Source organism: Pediculus humanus, genomic scaffold (genome assembly GCF_000006295.1).
Source record: "Pediculus humanus corporis 1103172107488 genomic scaffold, whole genome shotgun sequence".
In the NCBI taxonomy this organism is placed as follows: Eukaryota; Metazoa; Arthropoda; class Insecta; order Psocodea; family Pediculidae; genus Pediculus; species Pediculus humanus.
Window position 1 is genome coordinate 373,437 of NW_002987105.1, and position 20,846 is coordinate 394,282.

The following is a 20,846-nucleotide window of genomic DNA, read 5'->3' on the forward strand; positions in this document are numbered from 1 at the left end:
ACGGAACACATAACATTCTCTCGTACATTTTTTTTAAATCAAAAATCGTGTTCGTTTTATTTAATAATAATAATTAATATAGTATTATTAGGAAAACGTCACGACGTCACGGTTCTTCCTATTGTCTTTTTTTTTTTTTTTTTTTACAATCTCTCGTCGTATCATTTCACACATAAACAAAAGTAATAAATAACGTTCGAACGTTTAAATTACGTTCGAAACTTATCTCGTATTATTTTTTTTTTCAATTCGATTCCATCACGATTTTTAAATTTTTTCTAATACATTTCCTGTTGCGTTTTTTTTTTTTTTGCGTTAAAACATTATTTTTTAAATGACGATTTTATCATTTCCGGTTTTGACGTAATTAAAACAAAAAAACATAAAATTGTTCTGGTTATTTCGTTTTAGTATAACGCGATGTGTTTTTTTTGACACGTTTGTTTTTCTTTATTCATAGTTAGAAAAATTAAGTTGATAAAAAATTTTATAAAACATAACAAAACAATAATTTTCTAAAAATAAATAACTTATTTAAATAATGTGGCGAGAAACATTGTGCTGAGTAAACATAATCGTGTTGACCGTTGTTATAACCGAAGATTGTTTTCGGTCAAGGTTTATAAAAAAAAAAAAAAAATGAAAAACAAACAAACAATCGGGAAATTTTAAGAAAAAAAAAAAAAAGAAAAATTTCAAAATCGATTATTGATCATTATTAATTAATAAATTATTAATTAAAATATAAAATTTTACACAAAATAATTTTGATCGATCCCTTTTATTATTATTATTATTAGAAAAGGTATTTAATAGGGTTATCGAAAAGAGTAGAATTAAATAAAAGGTTTAAAAAAAATATAATGTTCGATTTATGTTTATATTAAATTATGTTTTATTTATGTATATAAAATAATATATATATGGAACAGTAAACATAAACTGAAAACATATATACTCATTTATAAAATAATATACATAAAAATTTACTTATTTTATTAATTATTGTGATGTGAAATGTTAAATGTTATAAAAACGACGTGCGAGTAGAAACGACTAGAACGTTTCTAAATACACGTCGTTTGGGTCGAATTCAAATCAAAGCATAAGTAAAAACGTCCTGAATGATTGAATATGAATAAATTAATGATTATAAATAATAATGATTAAGTGACGTAGATGATGAGAAAAAAATTAAATTAAAATGGCGGAGGATCAAAGAAATGAATTTATGAACATTGAGAGCATCCGGAGTTGTTCAAGACCGAAAGAGATGAGAATTGTGGGACTTGAACAGATTGGAGTTGAACTTGTGGAACTTGAACGGTTTGTTGGCATTGTGGAACTTGAACAGATTGGACTTGGACTTGTGGGACTTGAACGGTTTGGACAGATTGAACGTTTTGTTGGCATTGTGGAACGGTTTGGAGGGTTGGAACGTTTTGGACCAATGGAAGTTGAACGGATTGGAATTGGAGGTTTTGAACTTCTGGGACTTGAACGGATTGTTGGCATTGTGGAACTTGGACGGTTTGGACAGTTTGGACTTGTGGAACTTGGACAGATTGAAGTTGGCATTGTGGAACTTGAACTTCTGGAACTTGGACGGTTTGGACAGATTGAACGTTTTGTTGGCATTGTGGAACGGTTTGGAGGGTTGGAACGTTTTGGACTAATGGAAGTTGAACAGATTGGAATTGAAGGTTTTGAACTTCTGGGACTTGGACGGATTGTTGGCATTGTGGAACTTGGACTTCTGGAACTTGAACGGTTTGTTGACATTGTGGAACTTGAACGGTTTGTTGACATTGTGGAACTTGAACGGTTTGGAGTTGGCATTGTGGAACTTGAACAGTTTGGACGTTTTGGGTGTTCTTGCAGGATTCTTCAGAGTTTTGTTCTCCTCCGACCTTGGTGAAAACGTATCCGGTGTTGGATTCTTCGTTGCAGTTGGTTGGGCAAGCTTCGTAGTGGATGTTTTCAACGACTGGCTTGTGGGTGGTTTCGATGTAACGTTGGACGGATGGAACAGAGACGATGTGATCGTGGACACGTGGTCTCATGACGGTCTTGTAGCAGGTGCAAGAGTGAGAGACGGTTCTTGGGGCTGGGATGGAGTATGGAAGACGAACAGTTGGCTTAACTTGGACTGGAGTCTTGACGTGGGAGGTGGTGACTGGGATTTGTCTGTCTGGAGTTGGTCCGCAGTTGCACAAAGCGACTGGGTATTTGCCCTTGATGACGATGTTTCTGGTAAGGACACCGTTAGATTCGGAGGTCTTGACATTAGCGGTAAGAGTGTTACCGTTTCCGTTTCCGTTTCCGCATCCACATCCATTGTTAGAAACAACAACAGCGCGTTTGTCGCAGTTCTGTAAACAATAAATAATTTAACATTAATTTTGCTTAAAAGGAAAAATCTAGAAAAAAAATGTAACCTTTTTACTTAATTACCATTGGTTGAGCAACAGCAAGGGTTGCCAAAAGAGCAACAAGACAAAACTTAGCAATCATTTTTTAGTTTTTTTTTTTTTTTTTGGTTAGTACCAGATAGGTCAATGTAAGTGAATTGAATACAACATTTAAGTGCCTGCATTATATACCAATCATTTTTAATGTTTACAATAAAATTGTTGCGTTTGTTTGTTGGACCGCCGGCACGTTCTTTTTAAGTCAGCTAAAGATAATTTTTTTTTTTGTTAACCATTTATGTTAAGCAATTTTTTATTCTTTTTTTTTGTTTTTTTTTTTCATTACGGGTAAATTTCGTCTTACCTTTTTTTTTGGTTCATTTAACATAATTGGTAAAAGTACGTTGGTTTTTTTTTTAAATAAAATCAAATTTTTTTTGAAAATAATGACCGACTTACAACCATTTTTAAAAAAAAATTTTGTTTTTTTTTTTTTTTTTTTTTATCTATAAACATAAAAATTATGTTCGATATGTAAATAACATTATCATATATCATAATCTCCAATTATGTTTTTCTCTCTATCAATAAAATATTACAAGATATAAAAACATTTAAAAGTTTACATAATAACAAAACAAAAAAAAAAAATTTATGACACTTTTCCTTTTTTTTCTTTTTGAAATAAATTTTTTTTGTTGTAGTTTATGTAATGTCTACCCTTTAACCTTCTTCTTCTTCTTTTAAGGATACTATAGTAACTGGCAGTTAGATTACAAAAAGAGACTTACTTTTTTAAACAGAGAAATGATAATATTTTATCTATATCAAAAGCATGGAAAATGATTGTCAGCTCCGGTCATTGTTTTACACATTATATAAATAAAGCAAACGTTCAATTTTTCTTTTTATTTTCTTATTAAAGTCTGAACAATTTTAACGAAAAATTGAATCCGTAAATTAACACAAAAATATGCAAATAATAATAATAGTTTTTAATACAAAATAAATTTTTTAAAAGAGAAATAAATATATATTAATATATGTCCAATTATTATTTTAAAAAATCGGTAATAATTTAGGGGAAGAGAAGGGGTTTGGGGGGGGGATGAAATAGAAAAAAATTTTGATCGAAACAAAAAACAAAGAAAAAATTTTTTTGAAAAGTTTAATATTATATTAATTTAATATAATATTAAAATATGATGAGTAGTTAAAAAAAAAAAATTTACTTTGCTGATCAAACACCATATTAAAGGAAGAAAAACACGAGCGTAAATAATGTTTAAAACACAAACACAATACCCGGTTAGGTATATTGACCTCCACGGTAGTAGCATTATCTTTTATGAAAAAAAAGCTGAGTCAAGTTAAAACGTTTCAAAGCAAATTTTTACGTACCGTTTTCATTGTAAACATGACTGAACTAGATACTATATAAAATTTTGCGAATATCACACTGACATCAATTCATTTCCTTCTTCTGAACTTGATAAACAGATTTCAAAAATGATCGCTAAGTGTCTTGTTATTTTGGCCATCGTTGCCCAAATCAACGCTTCCGTAAGTAATTTATAAAATAAAATAAAAAGGTATGATTTTTTTAAAAAAGGCTAGGGAATAATTTTCAAAATGATTTAAAATAAAATTTAGGGATGCGACACTCGTGCCGTTGTTGTTTCTAACAATGGATGTGAATGCGGAAACAGAAACGGAAACGGTAACGGTAACACTCTTACCGCTAATGTCAAGACCTCCGAATCTAACGGTGTCCTTACCAGAAACATCGTCATCAAGGGCAAATACCCAGTCGCTTTGTGCAACTGCGGACCAACTCCAGACAGACAAATCCCAGTCACCACCTCCCACGTTAGAACTCCAGTCCAAGTTAAACCAACTGTCCGTCTTCCATACTCCATCCCAGCCCCAAGAACCGTCTCTCACTCTTGCACTTGCTACAAGACCGTCATGAGACCACGTGTCCACGATCACATCGTCTCTGTTCCATCCGTCCAACGTTACATCGAAACCACCCACAAGCCAGTCGTTGAAAACATCCACTACGAAGTTTGCCCAACCAACTGCAACGAAGAATCCAACACCGGATACGTTTTCACTAAGGTCGGAGGAGAACAAAACTCTGAAGAATCCTGCAAGAACACCCAAAACGTCCAAACTGTTCAAGTTCCACAATGCCAACTCCAAACCGTTCAAGTTCCACAATGTCAACAAACCGTTCAAGTTCCAGAATTCCAAGTTCCACAATGCCAACTTCAATCTGTTCAAGTTCCACAATGCCAACTTCAATCTGTTCAAGTTCCACAATGTCAACAAACTGTTCAAGTTCCAGACGTCGAAGTTCCACAATGCCAACTCCAATCTGTTCAAGTTCCACAATGCCAACTTCAATCTGTTCAAGTTCCACAATGCCAACAAACCGTTCAAGTTCCACAAGTTCAATCCTTCCAAGCCGTAGCTGCCCCACAAGTTCAAACTGTTGAATTTCCACATGTTCACGTTCCACAATGCCAACAAAACGTTCAATCTGTTCAAACCGTTGAAGTCCCACAATGCCAACAAACCGTCCAAGTCCCACAAGTTCAATCTTTCCAAGCCGTAGCTGCCCCACAAGTTCAAACTGTTGAATTTCCACATGTTCACGTTCCACAATGCCAACAAACCGTCCAAGTTCCACAATGCCAACAAACTGTTCAAGTTCCAGACGTTCAAGTTCCACAATGCCAACTCCAATCTGTCCAAGTCCCACAAGTTCAATCTTTCCAAGCCGTAGCTGCTCCACAAGTCCAAACTGTTGAATTCCCACACGTTCAAGTCCCACAATGCCAACAAAACGTTCAATCTGTCCAAACCGTTCAAGTTCCACAAGTTCAACTCCAATCTGTTCAAGTCCCACAATACTCATCTTTCTCGGTCTTGAACAACTCCGGATGCTCTCAATGTTCATAAAATCATTACTTTGATCTCCGCATCGTAACTTAATATTAACGCCCATTAATTATTTATAATCATTAATTTATTCATATACAATCATTCATGACGTTTCATCTTATCATGCTCCGATTCGAACTCGCCCCTAACTTCGTGTATTTAGAAACGTTCTAGTCGTTTCTATTCGTACGTCGTTTGCATCACCCGAAAGCTCATAGCTTTCATATCATTTACATTAAAAACATTTACATTTCACATCACAATGTTAAATTTGTATAAGTAATATGTTTAATTGTAAAATATTATTTGTAACAATTTTAATATAATTTAGTAATATTTATTTATAATTATTGATTTTTTATTTTCTTATATATTTTGTCGTCTGCTGCATTTTAAAACCAATTTGCCGCCATTTTTTAAAATCGTAAAATGCTTCAATTGTGTCGTTTGCGTTTAAAAATTCATTTATTACGATTACTCTTTATATTTCGCAATGGCTAATCAATATTTTGATTTTACATTATAATCATGAATAATAATAATAATACATTTTTTTTAATAAAATACTTATTTGAAAATTATAAATTTGCGGATGGTTTATCTTCAAATTGTTAAAATCATTTTTTTTTTTTTAATATTAAACAATCAATATTCTTAATCAGATAGTTAAATTTGTTTTGGTTTTAATATGCTTTATTTATTGTTTGTTTGTTTTGTAAAAAAAAATTTACTTAAATTTGTAAATATTTTATTCGATTCTATTTGATATAGTAAAAATAAAATTAATTGTAAACATTCAGGTTTTAGGTATAATAATAATAAAAAATTTAAACATTTTTTTTTTTTAACAATAAGTTTTTACTATAGGAAAGAATAACGAACGGTTTCCGTTCTGATAAGCAAGAATAAACCGTCCGTTCGCTGTGTTTGTTCTTACTTTTATCGATAGAATCGATATTTTTTGTTTTTCCACACAGTACTGCCCAAATATTTTAATTTCTTTATTAATGTGATTAGAGATGACAAAACCGGAAGTATATGCGTGGTTTTCTTTGATGGGTTACGAAGGAGGGAAGCGGTGGCGGTGATTAGTACGTTAGTAGTAAACGTTCCTTCCGGTGTAAATTTAATTTTTTTTTTTTTTCCCTTCCGCCGAATTTTCAAAAATTTTTATTTTATTATTATTATTATTATTATTATTATTATTATTATTATTATTATTATTATTTGTAATTATTAAATTATTAATATTAACTTAAATTATTTTTTTCCCATTGGCTGTCATTTTTCCGACGTATTTTTTTCCTCTTCCTCATAAATAAAAAACTAAACAACTACTAGAATGTTCTTTTTCTAATATTTTTTTTCATATTATTATATTATATTAAATTTTATTATATATATTAAATTAATTATAATATATTATAAACAAACTAAATTATTTATTTATTTAGAAAAAAAAAAAAATTTAAAAACGTGACTTTTAGAACCAATTAAAACTAAAATAAATAAATTTATTAAATATCGGTTAATCGATTATTATTAAAATTATTTAAAATAATTAATAATTTAATTAATTAATTAATTAAACATCAAAGTGTTTCTTTAAATAATTTTTGTTTTTTTTTTTTTTTTGGGGGGGGTAAAAAAGAAAAGCAGACGAAACATTTTTTTTTAATATAAATGTTAGAGTGTGGAATTATTTTATCTATTGGTAAAAAAAAATTATCAATATAATTATTAAAAAAAAAAACGAATAATTTTTTTATTCGTTACCATTTAATACCCTCTCCACCCCCATTTCCCCCCCCCAAAAAAAAAAAGAAAGAGGGAGAGAATTCGAAAAATAATAATAATAGTAAAAAAACATTTTCGATAAATATTTTATATAGCGTATCATCATAAATAACTCGATAAATGTATGAGCCTGCCAAGTAAAAGCTCTAATCAACTAAAAACGAAAAACCTATAAAAAGTTTTACCGAAAAAGAGATAGAGAGAGAGAGAGGTAGAGTGAGAGAGAGATGAAAAAAAGGAACCTTTTTACATTAAAAATTAATTTAAATGTTATAATTTTAACATTTTACATAAAATTCAACGTTTTTTTTTTTTTTTGTTTTCGCATAAGTACTTTAATTTATGTACACTTGAAAATATATAAAAAAATTAATAAATTTAAAATAAACTATAGCCACGTCATATAAATTAAAATTTTATTATTATTATTATTATTATTATTATTATTATTATTATTATTATTATTTTACGAAAAAACTTTTTTTACGAATTTATTAATTTTACGAAAAATTTTTTTTTAAATATAAATGTTTATGAGTATTTTTTTAACATCTATATAAATTTTATTACTTTTTTTTTTTTATTACGAGTAATTTTTTTTTTTTACGCGTTCGAAAAGCACACAAGCGAACGGCTACAATAATAATAATAATAAGAAGAAGAAGGAAAAATGTTTTAGTAATGATTAGACAGGTTAAGAAATAAAAAAATAAATTTTATCTCTCTCGTGGTAGAAAATATATTATGAAATTACCAAACAAAAAAGAAACAAAATAAATTTAATGATTTTTTTGCCCCCCCCCCACCAAAAAAAAAAATTTACATACGCAGCAGTAATTTGTTAACGTTTTTTTTATTTATCACCGCATCCATCGATATAACGTGCCGAAATATTAAAAAACATAGATTATAAATTTAATGTAAACAAGTCTTTGAATTGGTATAAAATCTCCGCACGAGTATGTAAATATCACTTCAGTCATTTCCTTCTTTATTTTAGTATAACATCTAAAAAAACGGAAAAAAAAATTACAATGATCGCCAAGTGCATCGCTATTTTGGCCATTGTTGCCCAAATCAACGCCTCCGTAAGTTTTTAATGATTTTTTACCTTTTATTTCCATTTTTTTATTTTGAATTTGTTAATGATTTAATAAGGAAAAACTCGTAATACTACCTTTAAATTTTTAAATTTTAGACCTGCAACACCCGCTCTGTCGTTGTTGCTAACGACAACGGTGTTTCTGCCGTTAACGGAGCCAACACTCTTTCTGCTAATGTCAAGACCTCCGAATCTAACGGAGTCCTCACCAGAAACATCGTTGTCAAGGGCAAATACCCAGTCGCTTTGTGCAACTGCGGACCAACTCCAGACAGACAAATCCCAGTCACCACCTCCCACGTCAAGACTCCAGTCCAAGTTAAACCAACTGTCCGTCTTCCATACTCCATCCCAGCCCCAAAAACCGTCTCTCACTCTTGCACTTGCTACAAGACCGTCATGAGACCACGTGTCCACGAACAAATCGTCACCGTTCCATCCGTCCAACGTTACATCGAAACCACCCACAAGCCAGTCGTTGAAAACATCCACTACGAAGCTTGCCCAACCAACTGCAACGAAGAATCCAACACCGGATACGTTTTCACCAAGGTCGGAGGAGAACAAAACTCTGAAGAATCCTGCAAGAACACCCAAAACGTCCAAACTGTTCAAGTTCCACAATGCCAACTCCAAACCGTTCAAGTTCCACAATGTCAACAAACCGTTCAAGTTCCACAATGTCAACAAACCGTTCAAGTTCCACAAGTCCAAAACGTTCAATTCCAATCTGTCCAAGTTCCACAATGCCAACAAACCGTCCAAGTCCCACAAGTTCAATCCTTCCTAGCCGTAGCTGCCCCACAAGTCCAAACTGTTGAATTCCCACAAGTCCAAGTTCCACAATGTCAACAAACCGTTCAAGTTCCACAAGTCCAAAACGTTCAATTCCAATCTGTCCAAGTTCCACAATGTCAACAAACCGTCCAAGTCCCACAAGTTCAATCTTTCCAAGCTGTTGCTGCCCCACAAGTCCAAACTGTTGAATTCCCACAAGTCCAAGTTCCACAATGCCAACAAACCGTCCAAACCGTCCAAGTCCCACAAGTCCAAACCGTCCAAGTTCCACAAGTCCAAACCGTCCAAGTCCCACAAGTTCAATCCGTTCAAGTTCCACAATTCTCTACCTTGTCTGGAAACAACGGTTGCTTCTAAGCTAATTACATGCACTTGTCGTCATTGAAAGACAAAAAAGCATTGTAAAAAAAAAATGCATAATTAATAATAAATTATTTATTTTATGAAATTTTTATTTATTTATTTAATTACCGGAATTTGAAAGTTTTTCAGTAATTCAATTACATGGTAGTCATTTTTATTTTAAGAAGATAATTACAGTATCGTGATTTATGGGAAAAAAATTTTCATTTTAAATTGTGTCTGATGAGTTTTTTTTTTAAATTTTTCCACTGTTGATTCTTATTGAATTCTATTGGATATTTAAAGTTGCTTGTATTTAATGCTGTTGGATACGTACAAATCTGATGAATGCTGCGGTCTACAGGAATATTCTATCGTTTATAAGTATCTTAAAACTTTTTGCGGGATTTTTTCCTTTTGTTTATAAACAAAAAAAAAAAAAAACAATTTAAATAATTATTGCAAATTTGCAAAAAATTTTAACTAAGCAATTTTTGCACGGGAAACAAATTTTTTTTTTGTGTTCAACCGTTCGCCCTGACTTTTTATAATAATATTATATTTTTATCAGGTTCCGAACGTGTTTAGCAAACTTTTTCAAATAAAATAAAAATAAAAAATTTTTTTTTTTTTCTTTTAAAAAAGATTTTATTTGATAATTTAAAAAAAAAAAAACAATGGATACTTAAGTCATTGTTGAAAATTAAAACAAAAACAAGGAATGTAGTAATCGTATAATAAAAATAATTTAAAAATTTTATAGCGTTTTATAACGGCTTTATAGTCGTGAAAAATTCTTTAGAAAATCAAAAATTTGAATTTTGTTTTATTCACATTTTAAAAAAATTAATTTATTAATTAATAATTATTATTTTGTGAGTAAAACTTTAAAACAATTTTTTGTTTATAGTTATAGAAGTTGCTATAAATGAATTACTAAAAAAATATATTTAAATTTTTAATTGTGCAGCTTGGCAAATAATCCCAGTGCGCCGCGTTTTGAAATATTTAACGACGAGGAAAAAAACAGAAAAAAAACGGTTATTTTATTTATGTTACCGCCGCCATTTTGTTTATGACTATTATTCATTCATTCATTCATTAAAAAATTGTCAATGTCAACGTTTTATTTATTTTGTAAAAAAATTTCATTAAGCCTAAAATACTAATTTTAATTTTTTTTTTTTTTTCAGGTAAGAACGACTTCAGATTATTCATTTGATAGTTTTTAAATTTGATAATAAAATCCGTAATAAGGTAAGGTTAGGTCGTCAAAAATTTAATCAAAAATTAATATTAATAATAATAATAATATTTTATATTTATAATTATTTAACTGCAGTATAAAAAGTTATAAAAAAAAAAAAAACGTACAAAAAAAATAATAACAAATAAAATAACAACAACAACAGCAACAACAAAAACTTAACTAAACTAACTAAATATAAAAATTGAAAATTGAAAATTATTATTATTTACATAAAGCTAATTTAGAAAGTAATGATAATAGGCAAGGTGGTAGGGAAGCTAATTTAAGCAAGCTTAATGGAGAAGCTAATGGGGCACAGGGTGGTGAGGAGCAAGGTGGTAAGTGTGGAGTGACTGGAAGGCATGGAGAAAGAGCAGGAGCTGCTGGTGCGCATGGTGGCAAAGCTGGTGGGCATGGCGGTAATGCTGGTGCACAAGGTGGTAATGCCGGAGCGCATGGTGGCAATGCCGGAGCGCATGGTGGCAATGCCGGAGCGCATGGTGGTAATGCCGGAGCTGGAGGTGTGAGTCCTGAAAGAGCTGATAAAGCAGAAAGTCCCAAGCGTTTTGAAAGCAGAGATAAAAGCAATGAGTTTAGAGGTGGAGGAAGTGCGGCGGCAGCAGGAGCTGCTGCTGCTGCGGCTGGTGGTGCCGCCGGTGGAGCGTCTGGAGTGTAAGGAGGACAGTTTATCGGAACACCTTGATATTGAATATTTTCAACGACTGGAGTGTGTGTTGTTTGAATGTATCTTTGAATGGATGGTACGGTAATCATTTGTTGAACTACTTGAGGTTTTACAACGGTTTTGAGACAGTGACAGGTGTTGGCAATTGTTTTCGGTGGTGGTATGCAAGCCGGAAGTGAAACGGGAGCTTTTTCAACAACCGGAGTTTGTAAAGGAGGTGCGTTGATTGGAGGCAAAGGACTAGGATTAGGTCCACAATTGTCCAACATTAGAGGTACTAATGGTGCACATTGCTGTTGGCAGGGTGGTCGACAGCCGCAAAGCTAAAAAAAAAAGGAGACAACTTTATTCACAATCTGTTTCCGAAAAAAATTTTAAAAACTTAAATTTTTTTTCAATGAATAAAATATTTTTATTGATGGTTTTTAAACTCACCTGCGGTCCACATTTCCCTTCGACATTAGTAATAACTAAAAATACAGCAGAAAAACAAAAAACTAATTTTAAATTCATGTTCTGTTCTTTTTTTTTGTGTTGTTTTGATCACTTTGATTTTCTGATACGATTATGTAACTAAACTTGCTGATCGCAATATTTTATAGCAAAACAGTATCGACCTCGATTGATCAAGGCAGTTTGTTGCCCTGAAAATGCACGTGACGATATCGATTTGTTTTGACCGTTAAAAAAATCACATTGTAAATAAAAACAATGTTAAAGATTCAGGCTCAGGGTTTTTTTATTTTTTTTCGAACATCACGAAATTATTATTTTCATCATTCGTTTTTTTTTTTTATTTATCAAATTTTTTTTCTTCACTCATTTCACATTGTCGTCGTCGTCGTCGTCATCTTTGTCATTGTCGTCGTCGTGCAAACACTCGAAAATTCCTTATTATTATTTTTTTTTTAATAATTTAATTTCGTTTTGATTTTTTAAATTATTTTTTTCGATTTTACAAAATCTTTTGTTGTCGTATAATAATTTTTTAAATATAATTTCTACCGACGGAAATTAAAATTTTCAGTTTTCTTATTTTCAGTGATGATTTTCCTCATAAAATAATAATAATAATAAATTATAATTATAATAAGTAGTAGTAATAGTTAATAATAATTAATTAAGGTTATACTAAGTTTAATTAAAAACTATGGAATGATATTACGCTGTATTCGACCTTCTTAAAACCAAAAGAGAGAGAAAAAGAGAGAAAGAGAGTGAGTGAAAGAGAGAGAGAGAGAGAGAGAGAGAGAGACCTTTTTAATAAAATACATAATGGTATTGGAAAAAATATACAATAAGAATAAAAAAAAAAAATTTTTTTTTTCTCCGAACGAAAGCCTGAATTTTAATTTTGTCCTTAAATAATTTTTATATAAATTTATCAACGTACCTGATTAAAGTCTTTTTTTGTTTGTTCCTCCGTTTGTCACGATTATACTTGACAAACAAAAAAAAATTTATTAAATTTTCAAAAATAAAAAAATAAAAATAACTCGAATTTTTTTTAATAAATAAATAATTTTTAAAAAAAATTATCATCGCGATTTCGGCGATATTTTGTCATCATCATCATTATCATCATTATTATGGGTTTTATAAAAAAATTATATTAGAGTATAATTTTTTAAAAAAAAATTTATTTATTTATTTATGTACATACTAATTTAAAACTAAATCAATCTACTAAAGTAACAATTTTACGCTCAATTCCTTTTTTTTTTAAGTCTATGTCGCGTATTCTTATCATACAACAAAACAATATTTTTAAAATATTTATATAACAATTACTTTTTTGTTTTTTTTTCTGATTTTCAATATGGATCCTAACAGATAAATTCACTGTTAAGAAAATATTATAAATCTCTCTCTCTCAAAAAAAAAAACAAAAAATAAAAAATTTTACAACAAAAAGTAACAAACGATTATTAAAAAAAGAAAGAAAAAAGAATTTAAAAAATAACAGTTCTAGAGCGGCACAAACATGGGGATACGTTAACTATGGAACCCGGTTTGATAAGACCAGAAGAAATAGCCGAAAGTGGGATTGTCGTAATAGTTGGCAAAGTTCTGACAGCGGTAACCGTTGGAAGAGTAGCTGTTACTGCTGCCGGTGCAGGTGTGACAGTTGTTAAACGTCCCTTAAGAGCGTTTGCAACGGCGACAGCAGTAGCAGCACCGGGAGAAGCACCGACAGGAACGGCATTTATAGGAGAATCAACCGGAGTGGCTTCGTAGTGAATTTTTTCAATGACGGGAGTTGCTGAGGTTTGAATAACACGTTGAACCGAGGGCACAGATATGATTTGATTATGAACTTGAGGTTTTACGATGGTTTTGTAACAGGTACAAACGTTGTCGATGGTTTTTGGACGTGGTATGCAACCGGCAGTTCTAAGTGGAAGTCTTTCCAGGGTCGGAGTTCTAACGTGTTTATTAATTATTGGAATGGTTGTAGCCGTCGGTCCATTATTGCTCAAACGTACCGGATAAGTTCTAACAGCGCAAGCCTGGAAAAAAAATAATAATAAAAAATTATCAAATTATTATAAAAACGTTTTTAAAATACGAATTCCCTACCCTCCTACCCCCTAAACAAAAACATTTCCGGTCGTTTTCTTCGAAAATAAACCCATAACGTCAAAAAAAGTTGATAATAATTATCTGATCAAAAAAAAACCTTTTTCAAACTGTTTTTCGGTTTCGAAAAAAATTATATACTCAGTGTAAACGGAGCAAAAAACTCACCGCAGCAAAAACGATGGAAAAAATGAAAATTTCACACGAAAAAAACATTTTTTGTAATTATTAATTAATTATTAATTTTTTAATCAATTAAAAGGAATTGAGATGATGTTACTAATGAATCAAACAATTGATAACTGATGCTGATAAAGTTTTTCCACTCATCTTTTATACTAAAATGATTACATATTATTTTTTAATTATTAAATATTCTCAAAATGATGTTTGTGCCTTAAATCCAAATATTTTTCAGGGTTAAATAAAATTTGTGTCATAAACTCGCTCGTGTAATTTTTACATTCTCGTTATTTTTTTTTTTTTTTAAATAAACTATTACATTTATAAAAAAAAAATATCAATAATAATAATAATAATAAATGTATTAATAATACAATTGTAACGAAAAATGAATGAATCGTGACTCGGTTGATAACACGGTTGTTTATCAATTGATTTACTTAATTAATTTTTTTTTTGTTTTTACTCGCATTCGTATTAAAAAAACGTATCATCGCGTGTCATTTTCTCTCTTTCTTTTTTTTTTTCGTTTCGTTTATATTATAAAAATATTTTTATAAAAAAAAAAATATATTATTATAATATTTTTTTTTTTTTGTTGATAACGATATGATAAGAGATAATAATAAGATAATATCCATACTCTAAAATCGATCGTATCTTATTTTAAATATTAAATTTTTATATATTAAAAAATTATACTGAATATAATAATAATATCAATTGATTATTATCATCATGTTTTTTTTTCCCCGTTTGTTTTTACTTTAAAGGAAAAATGTTACGAGAATAATATTATTGTTTAATTATTGATATATTATTATTAATATATACATGAATGATATATTATATTATAATTTGATATTACTTTTTAAAAAAAGAAATTATTTCTACATGAAATCATCCGGTTTTTTTTTTGGGGGGGGGGGGAGGGGCAAATAACGGTTTTAATATGTTGTTTTAGTTATATTATTTTTCATAAAATATTTCAGTATATATTAATATATTATTTAAAAATTATATTGTTATTTATATTATACTAATTATGTATATCTATAGAGCAAGACTGCAATGAAGGTACTTATTTACGCGAGAGGAAGTAAACACGTTGAATTTTAACGTTTATATTATTTATAATATATATGGGATTTCTTAAAATATCAATTATATTATAGAATATACTGAATGAATGTAACAAACAATGTGAATTTTTTTTTTCGGTTTTTATTTCAGATTTACGGTTGAGTAACAATTTATGAGCAAACACGTAAAAAATCGCCGTAAAAAAAGATAAAATTATAAGAAGCCATAACGATTCTTTTTTTCTGGGAGGCCGGGGGGAGGGAGAGGGGGGCAGCATCGGGGAGAAGTAAAAGACTACCAAATGTGTGAACCCTTCGAATAATTTACACAATCTGATAAAAAATAAATGACAGTATTAAAATTTATAACCAAACTAATAATTACAATGGTAAGCAATATCGGTTTTTTGATTTCGTTTCTTTTTTTTTTTTCTTTTTTAATAAATCAGCAAATTTATTAAAAATAAAAAAAAAAATAATAATAATAATAATAATGCTTATTATTATTATTATTATTATTTTGAATTGTAATTTTTGCTGATGATAGTATAATAAAATTATAATTATTAAAACGAGCGTATAACGAATTATTAAGAAACAGAGAAGAAGAAAAAATAAAAAAAATTTGTTTAATTATTTAAAAATAACGAAGTGTGTCGGTTGTCGTGAGTTTGTGTCTGTTTTCTGAACAATTGTGCGTGCGTGTGTCCGTGTTTGTTTGTTTGTTTGATAAAAAAAATTTTTAAATCGTGGAAAAAAAAAAAAATTCGTTATTGTTTTGTCATTTTCATAAACGATTTTTCATAAACCCGTAAATTTATACAAAATATTTTTATTTTAAAATTGTGATGTTTGTCAAATTTTTTTTTTTTTCGTTTGTTTTGTTTGTTTTGACAAACGAGTTTCGCTCTCGTTCGGTCGTCAGGTATATAAATGAAAAAATTTTAATTTTTTATTCTTTCGCTCTCATGCTTTCTTTTCTATTCTTTCTCTCTCTCTCTTTTTTTTTTTCAAAAATCCTCGAACGGATGATTTAAAGCATATAAATAAACCGTTAAGGGATGAATTAGAGAGGAAGTAGTAGGAAAGGGGTAGTTTTTTTTTTTACCAAAATGGTGTACTAGAACGTAATGCATTAACATTAGAAGATAAAATGCCATTAATGAAAATTAATAGTTTATGTCTGAAACGATTTTCACGTTAACGTTTAATTAATAGTAAATTATTTTATGTTTACCCAAACTAGTATCAATATTTATTTATAAATAAATAAATTTATGTGCTAGTATATTATATATTATAATAATATATATTATAAATTTATTGATATATTGATCAAATAAAAATATTTACAAAATATTATTGTTCGCTTAGCAAAAAAAAAATGGTTTGGATTTTAAAAAAAAATAAGACAGAATTATTATTATTTTTAAAAAAAATTTTATTGTTTGTTGACAACACTACAAACGGTTTTATAAAAATTTGTAATGTCGGTTTTTTTTTACTTTACATTACAATTATAATTAAAAAAGAAAAAAACTAAAAACAAATTGAATTACTATTAAAAAAAGTATGGACAATTACAAGAACTACTACAAGGGCAGGAATAAGATCCACAAGGCTCAAAGGAAGAAGCATAGGAGGAGGATGAGGATGGTGAAGGACAGGATAATGTTTGTATTGGTGGTTGGAAAAATGACGGTGGTGCTATTATCGATATGTGGGTTATGGGTTGTTTGGTTTCTGCGGGTACAGGCGGTGGTGCAGTTGTACATTTGGTCGTACATTCGGGAGGAGGAGTACTAGTTGTTGTGGTTGTTGTCGTTGATGTTGTTTGAGGAAGAGGAACGGGTACGGGTAAAGGCATTGGAACCGGTACGGGAACGAGTGGAGGTGAAAAAGGTGGTGAAAAAGGAGGGGAATTCGGGGGTTGAGGTGAAAAAGGAGGGGAATTCGGGGGTTGAGGTGAAAAAGGTGGAGAATTAGGAGGTGGAGGTCTTGGAAAAGGTGGAGAATTTGGTGGCGGAGGTCTGGGAAAGGGTGGTGGTCCTGGCGGCCCTGGTGGACCTTGTGGCAATCCCGGATTATTATTTCCCGTTGTAAACGTTATCGATGTTATGACTGGTCTTCCTTCTGTGCCCATTTGTTGCGTGTAAGAATTGTAACCATTTGATTGATAATAATTTTGTCCTGGATTGTAGTTTTGTCCTTGGTTGTAATTTTGTCCTTGATTATAATTTTGTCCTTGATTGTAATCATAATTTTGATTTGGATTGTAATAATTTTGATCGTAATTTGGATAATAATTATTATATCCTCCGTCGTTGCTACTACTACTACTACTAGCACCAGAATTTAAACTTAGTTGTAATGAATGCCCACTCGAAGCCTAATTATTATAAATAATTAAATAAATCAAAAAAATAATTTTTTCTAAAGGGCAAAAAAAAAAGCAGAAAAACTCTTACCTGGCTACTTGACTGTGCGGTGCCCCTTTGGACAAGGGCAACCGTAACGAACAAAATTGAAATCAGGTATTTATACATTTCATACTGTGGTTCGAAATCCGAATGGTTAGAAATTGTGAAATCTACGTTTTATATAATAGAACCTCTTTTGAAATTGAAAAGGAACATGACTTAATAATAGAAAAAAACTAATGAAAACAATAATAAACTCATCAATAGAAAGTATTATTATTATTATTATTATTGTATCAGTATACAGATACAAATGACTTTTATTTATTATTATTTTTTTTTTTACAAACACACACGACAGCGTGACGGTATAAAATTTTCTTTTTGTTTTTCAAGGTCATTATTATCATTCCGCTTTCTATTATGTGATTTTTTTTACATTGAACAAATTAAACGAACATGGCGATTTCAAATTTTCTTTTTTTTTTTTTACGTATTTATTCGAAAATAAATTTTTTAATAAGTCCCCACATATGTACATATTAATAAATAAAAATATATTTTGTGACGTCATTATTTTTTAAAAATTTTAAATCGTGTTTGTGACAGGTACACTTAACGGCGAATTAAATTAAAAAAACATATTAAAAAATTAGAAACACAACACACGCACACGCACGCACACACACACACACACACAAACGAAAAAAAATTTTTTTTTTTAGTTTGTAAATTAATTCAATTAAATTTACGAAAGAATTTAAAAACAAAATGCCGAGAGGATCCTCCTTCCCAAAAAATAAATAAAATAAATAAATAATTATTTTTTATTTATTTTTATCTTATGCCACGTTCATCCATCCGTATGCCACATTTGTTATTATCACGTTTTTCATTTTCTTTTCTTTTTTTCAATTACATATTTTTATTATTATTATTATTATTACTTTGTTTTAAAAAAAAAACATGAAAAAGCATTTAGGGAATGTAAAAAAGTGAAATTGACATGAAAAAAACGAAAAAAAAAACCATTTGAAAAAAAATGGTGATCGATATTTTAATATGTTTTAAGGCTATAAACAAAATCCGCCATTTTTTTTTTTAAAATCACTATAACTAATTTAGTTATTTATGATTTAAACGGACATTGGTAATTATTGAAATTGATTTACCCTTAGGGGGTAGGAGGGGAGGGGGGCAAAGGACATTTTTGTCACTGGTCAAAACGTCATTATATTATTATTATTATTATTATTATTAATGCTTCGGGCCACGTAAAAAAAAAAAAAAAATTAAAAAGGAAATAATATAAAAAAAATTATTTTCTATCGGTTGTTAGTCATTTTGTTGTTTGATTTTTTCTTTTTTTTTGTTAATAATTCGATTTAATAAAAGTAAAAATTAATAAAAATTTATTTAATTAATAAAATAAATTTTAATAATAAATTTTTAAATTTCAAATATTTATTTTTTAATATATATATTGAACTTGAAAAAAGATTATTCTTTTGAAATTTCCCGCCATTTTTCTTTTTTTTTTAAAAATTATTTTAACGTCGTGAAAAATTCGTCATTGAAAACGCACATGAAAAAAAAATAAAAAAAATTTTTTTTTCCCTATTTTTATTCGTGGCTCGTTTTAACTTTCGAAATTAAATGTAAATAAAAAACAAACAAAAAAACGAACAAACAAACAAACGAAATTTTTAACAATAACAACACACAATTTTATTGTTATAATAAATAATTTCCATATTGAAAAAAAATTAATATTGAAAATAATTTTTTACGTAATATTAATGAACAAACGTCAAAAAGTTAATTCAGTGCAGACAAACAAAAAAATGTCGTTTGTTGAGTTTGTCGTTGTCGTTGTCGTTGTTTTTTTCAATATTTCAATAAAACCAATTTTTTTTCGGATGTAGCAGACGATTTTTATTTATTTAATGTTTTTTCGGAGATTTTAATTATTTATTGCTTTGAAAAAGAAAAAAAATAATGATGATGATGATGATTTTGGTGTTTAAATGAGTTTCGTAAATGAAAACAAAGGAAAAAAGAAAAAAAATTTATGATTTTCCTCTTCCTCTTCTTCCTCCTCCTTCTTTCTTCCCTTCCCTTAAAAAAAAAAAAAAAATTAAAATATTCGAGTGAGTTGAAAAAGATACTTTTTTTTTTTATATGGAGGATTCAAAGGATTTTCAAAAGTGTTTTAAATATCTCTCAAAGGAATGTCGATTAAAATCATTTTAGAAGTATGTAGTGGGAAATTTTCCTTTTACAAACTATTTCTAATAGATTATCATTTTAGTTTTACAAGAAAACCAAATTAACCATTTAAATTTTACAAATTTTACAAAATATTTTCTTTCTTCTTGAACTTATCCGCACGACGCCAACCGCAAATCGTGAAAAAGGAAATATGGGAATGAAGTTGCGTTTGGAAAGAGTTAGTGAGAGTGAGAGAGAGAGAGAGATAGAAAAACTTTTCTTATTTTTTTTTTCCTGCATTCCCTGATTTAAAAAAAAAAAGGAAAATTTTATTATCGTTATTATTATTTATTTTCTTTGGTTTTAATGATAATAATTTCATGTCGGTTGTTGTTTGTATTTGTGTTGTGTGTGTGTGTTTAAATCGTGTCGTGATAATTGATTCTTGTTTTAAATCTTATCGATTTTTCCAGAATGCGTGTGTGTGTGTGTGTGTGTGTTAACTATTGAATGGAAATATTTTCTAAAACGTATTTTATTTAAATCCTTAAACGTGTCTTTAAAGAAAAAAAAAATCAAACCTTACGTTTTCATAACAACAACAACAAAAAGGAAAAATGGAAAAAAAAAAAGGTTTAAAAAAATTTTTTTATATCGATTATCTAACGGTTTTTCTCCCTCCCCCCGAAGGTTGTACGACGATCGATATATAAAAAGGAAATTTTTTATAATTTTATAGTCATTCCGTTATTGATATTATTTTGTTAATTAATAATGTCGTGTAAAATTTTTTTATTTTCATTTTTTATCATCGGTATAACGACAAGTGTTAACGGTTGTTGTAGAAATTGTAACATCCTACAGGTATAGTAACCGCCATTTTTAGGAGTGTGACGTGTTACGTTTCGATTAATTTTTATATAGAAAAAGAAAATTTTTTTTTTTTTTTTTAGTTCAGGAGACCGAATTTATTTCCAATTTTTGAGAGTCCTCCACCTTACGAAAATATTTATCCGGAACCGGAACCTTTTTGCGAT

At 29.3% G+C, this 20,846-nt stretch overlaps 4 protein-coding genes across 4 annotated transcripts in view; 2 read left to right on the forward strand and 2 right to left on the reverse strand.

Annotated features, from left to right (window-relative positions):
• Positions 1-1,229: 1,229 nt before the first annotated feature.
• On the reverse strand, positions 1,230-2,514 carry Phum_PHUM146160 (Nuclear transcription factor Y subunit alpha, putative; the record flags this gene model as incomplete). The annotated part of the gene is made up of 2 exons (XM_002424634.1): positions 1,230-2,372; positions 2,455-2,514. 2 exons carry the CDS (start codon positions 2,512-2,514, stop codon positions 1,230-1,232), a joined length of 1,203 nt encoding a protein of 400 aa, XP_002424679.1.
• Positions 2,515-3,920: 1,406 nt separating this feature from the next.
• Positions 3,921-5,378, forward strand: Phum_PHUM146170 (alpha/beta-gliadin A-I precursor, putative; the record flags this gene model as incomplete). Its single annotated transcript, XM_002424635.1, has 2 exons — positions 3,921-3,974; positions 4,065-5,378. The coding sequence occupies 2 exons, from the start codon at positions 3,921-3,923 to the stop codon at positions 5,376-5,378; spliced, it is 1,368 nt and encodes a 455-aa protein (XP_002424680.1).
• A 2,929-nt stretch (positions 5,379-8,307) lies between these two features.
• Phum_PHUM146180 (uncharacterized protein) lies at positions 8,308-13,969 on the reverse strand (the record flags this gene model as incomplete). Its single annotated transcript, XM_002424636.1, has 7 exons — positions 8,308-9,041; positions 9,075-9,415; positions 9,670-9,770; positions 11,003-11,656; positions 11,769-11,803; positions 13,318-13,843; positions 13,937-13,969. The coding sequence occupies 7 exons, from the start codon at positions 13,967-13,969 to the stop codon at positions 8,308-8,310; spliced, it is 2,424 nt and encodes an 807-aa protein (XP_002424681.1).
• Positions 13,970-20,319: 6,350 nt separating this feature from the next.
• The window catches only part of Phum_PHUM146190 (uncharacterized protein), a gene marked incomplete at both ends in the record, with an annotated part of 932 nt that continues 405 nt past the window's right edge, over positions 20,320-20,846 (forward strand). The window contains 2 exons of the mRNA XM_002424637.1: positions 20,320-20,339; positions 20,768-20,846. The exon at positions 20,768-20,846 is cut by the window's right edge and continues 405 nt beyond it. Coding sequence (XP_002424682.1) covers positions 20,320-20,339; positions 20,768-20,846 — 99 coding nt within the window. The remainder of the gene's footprint in view (positions 20,340-20,767) is intronic.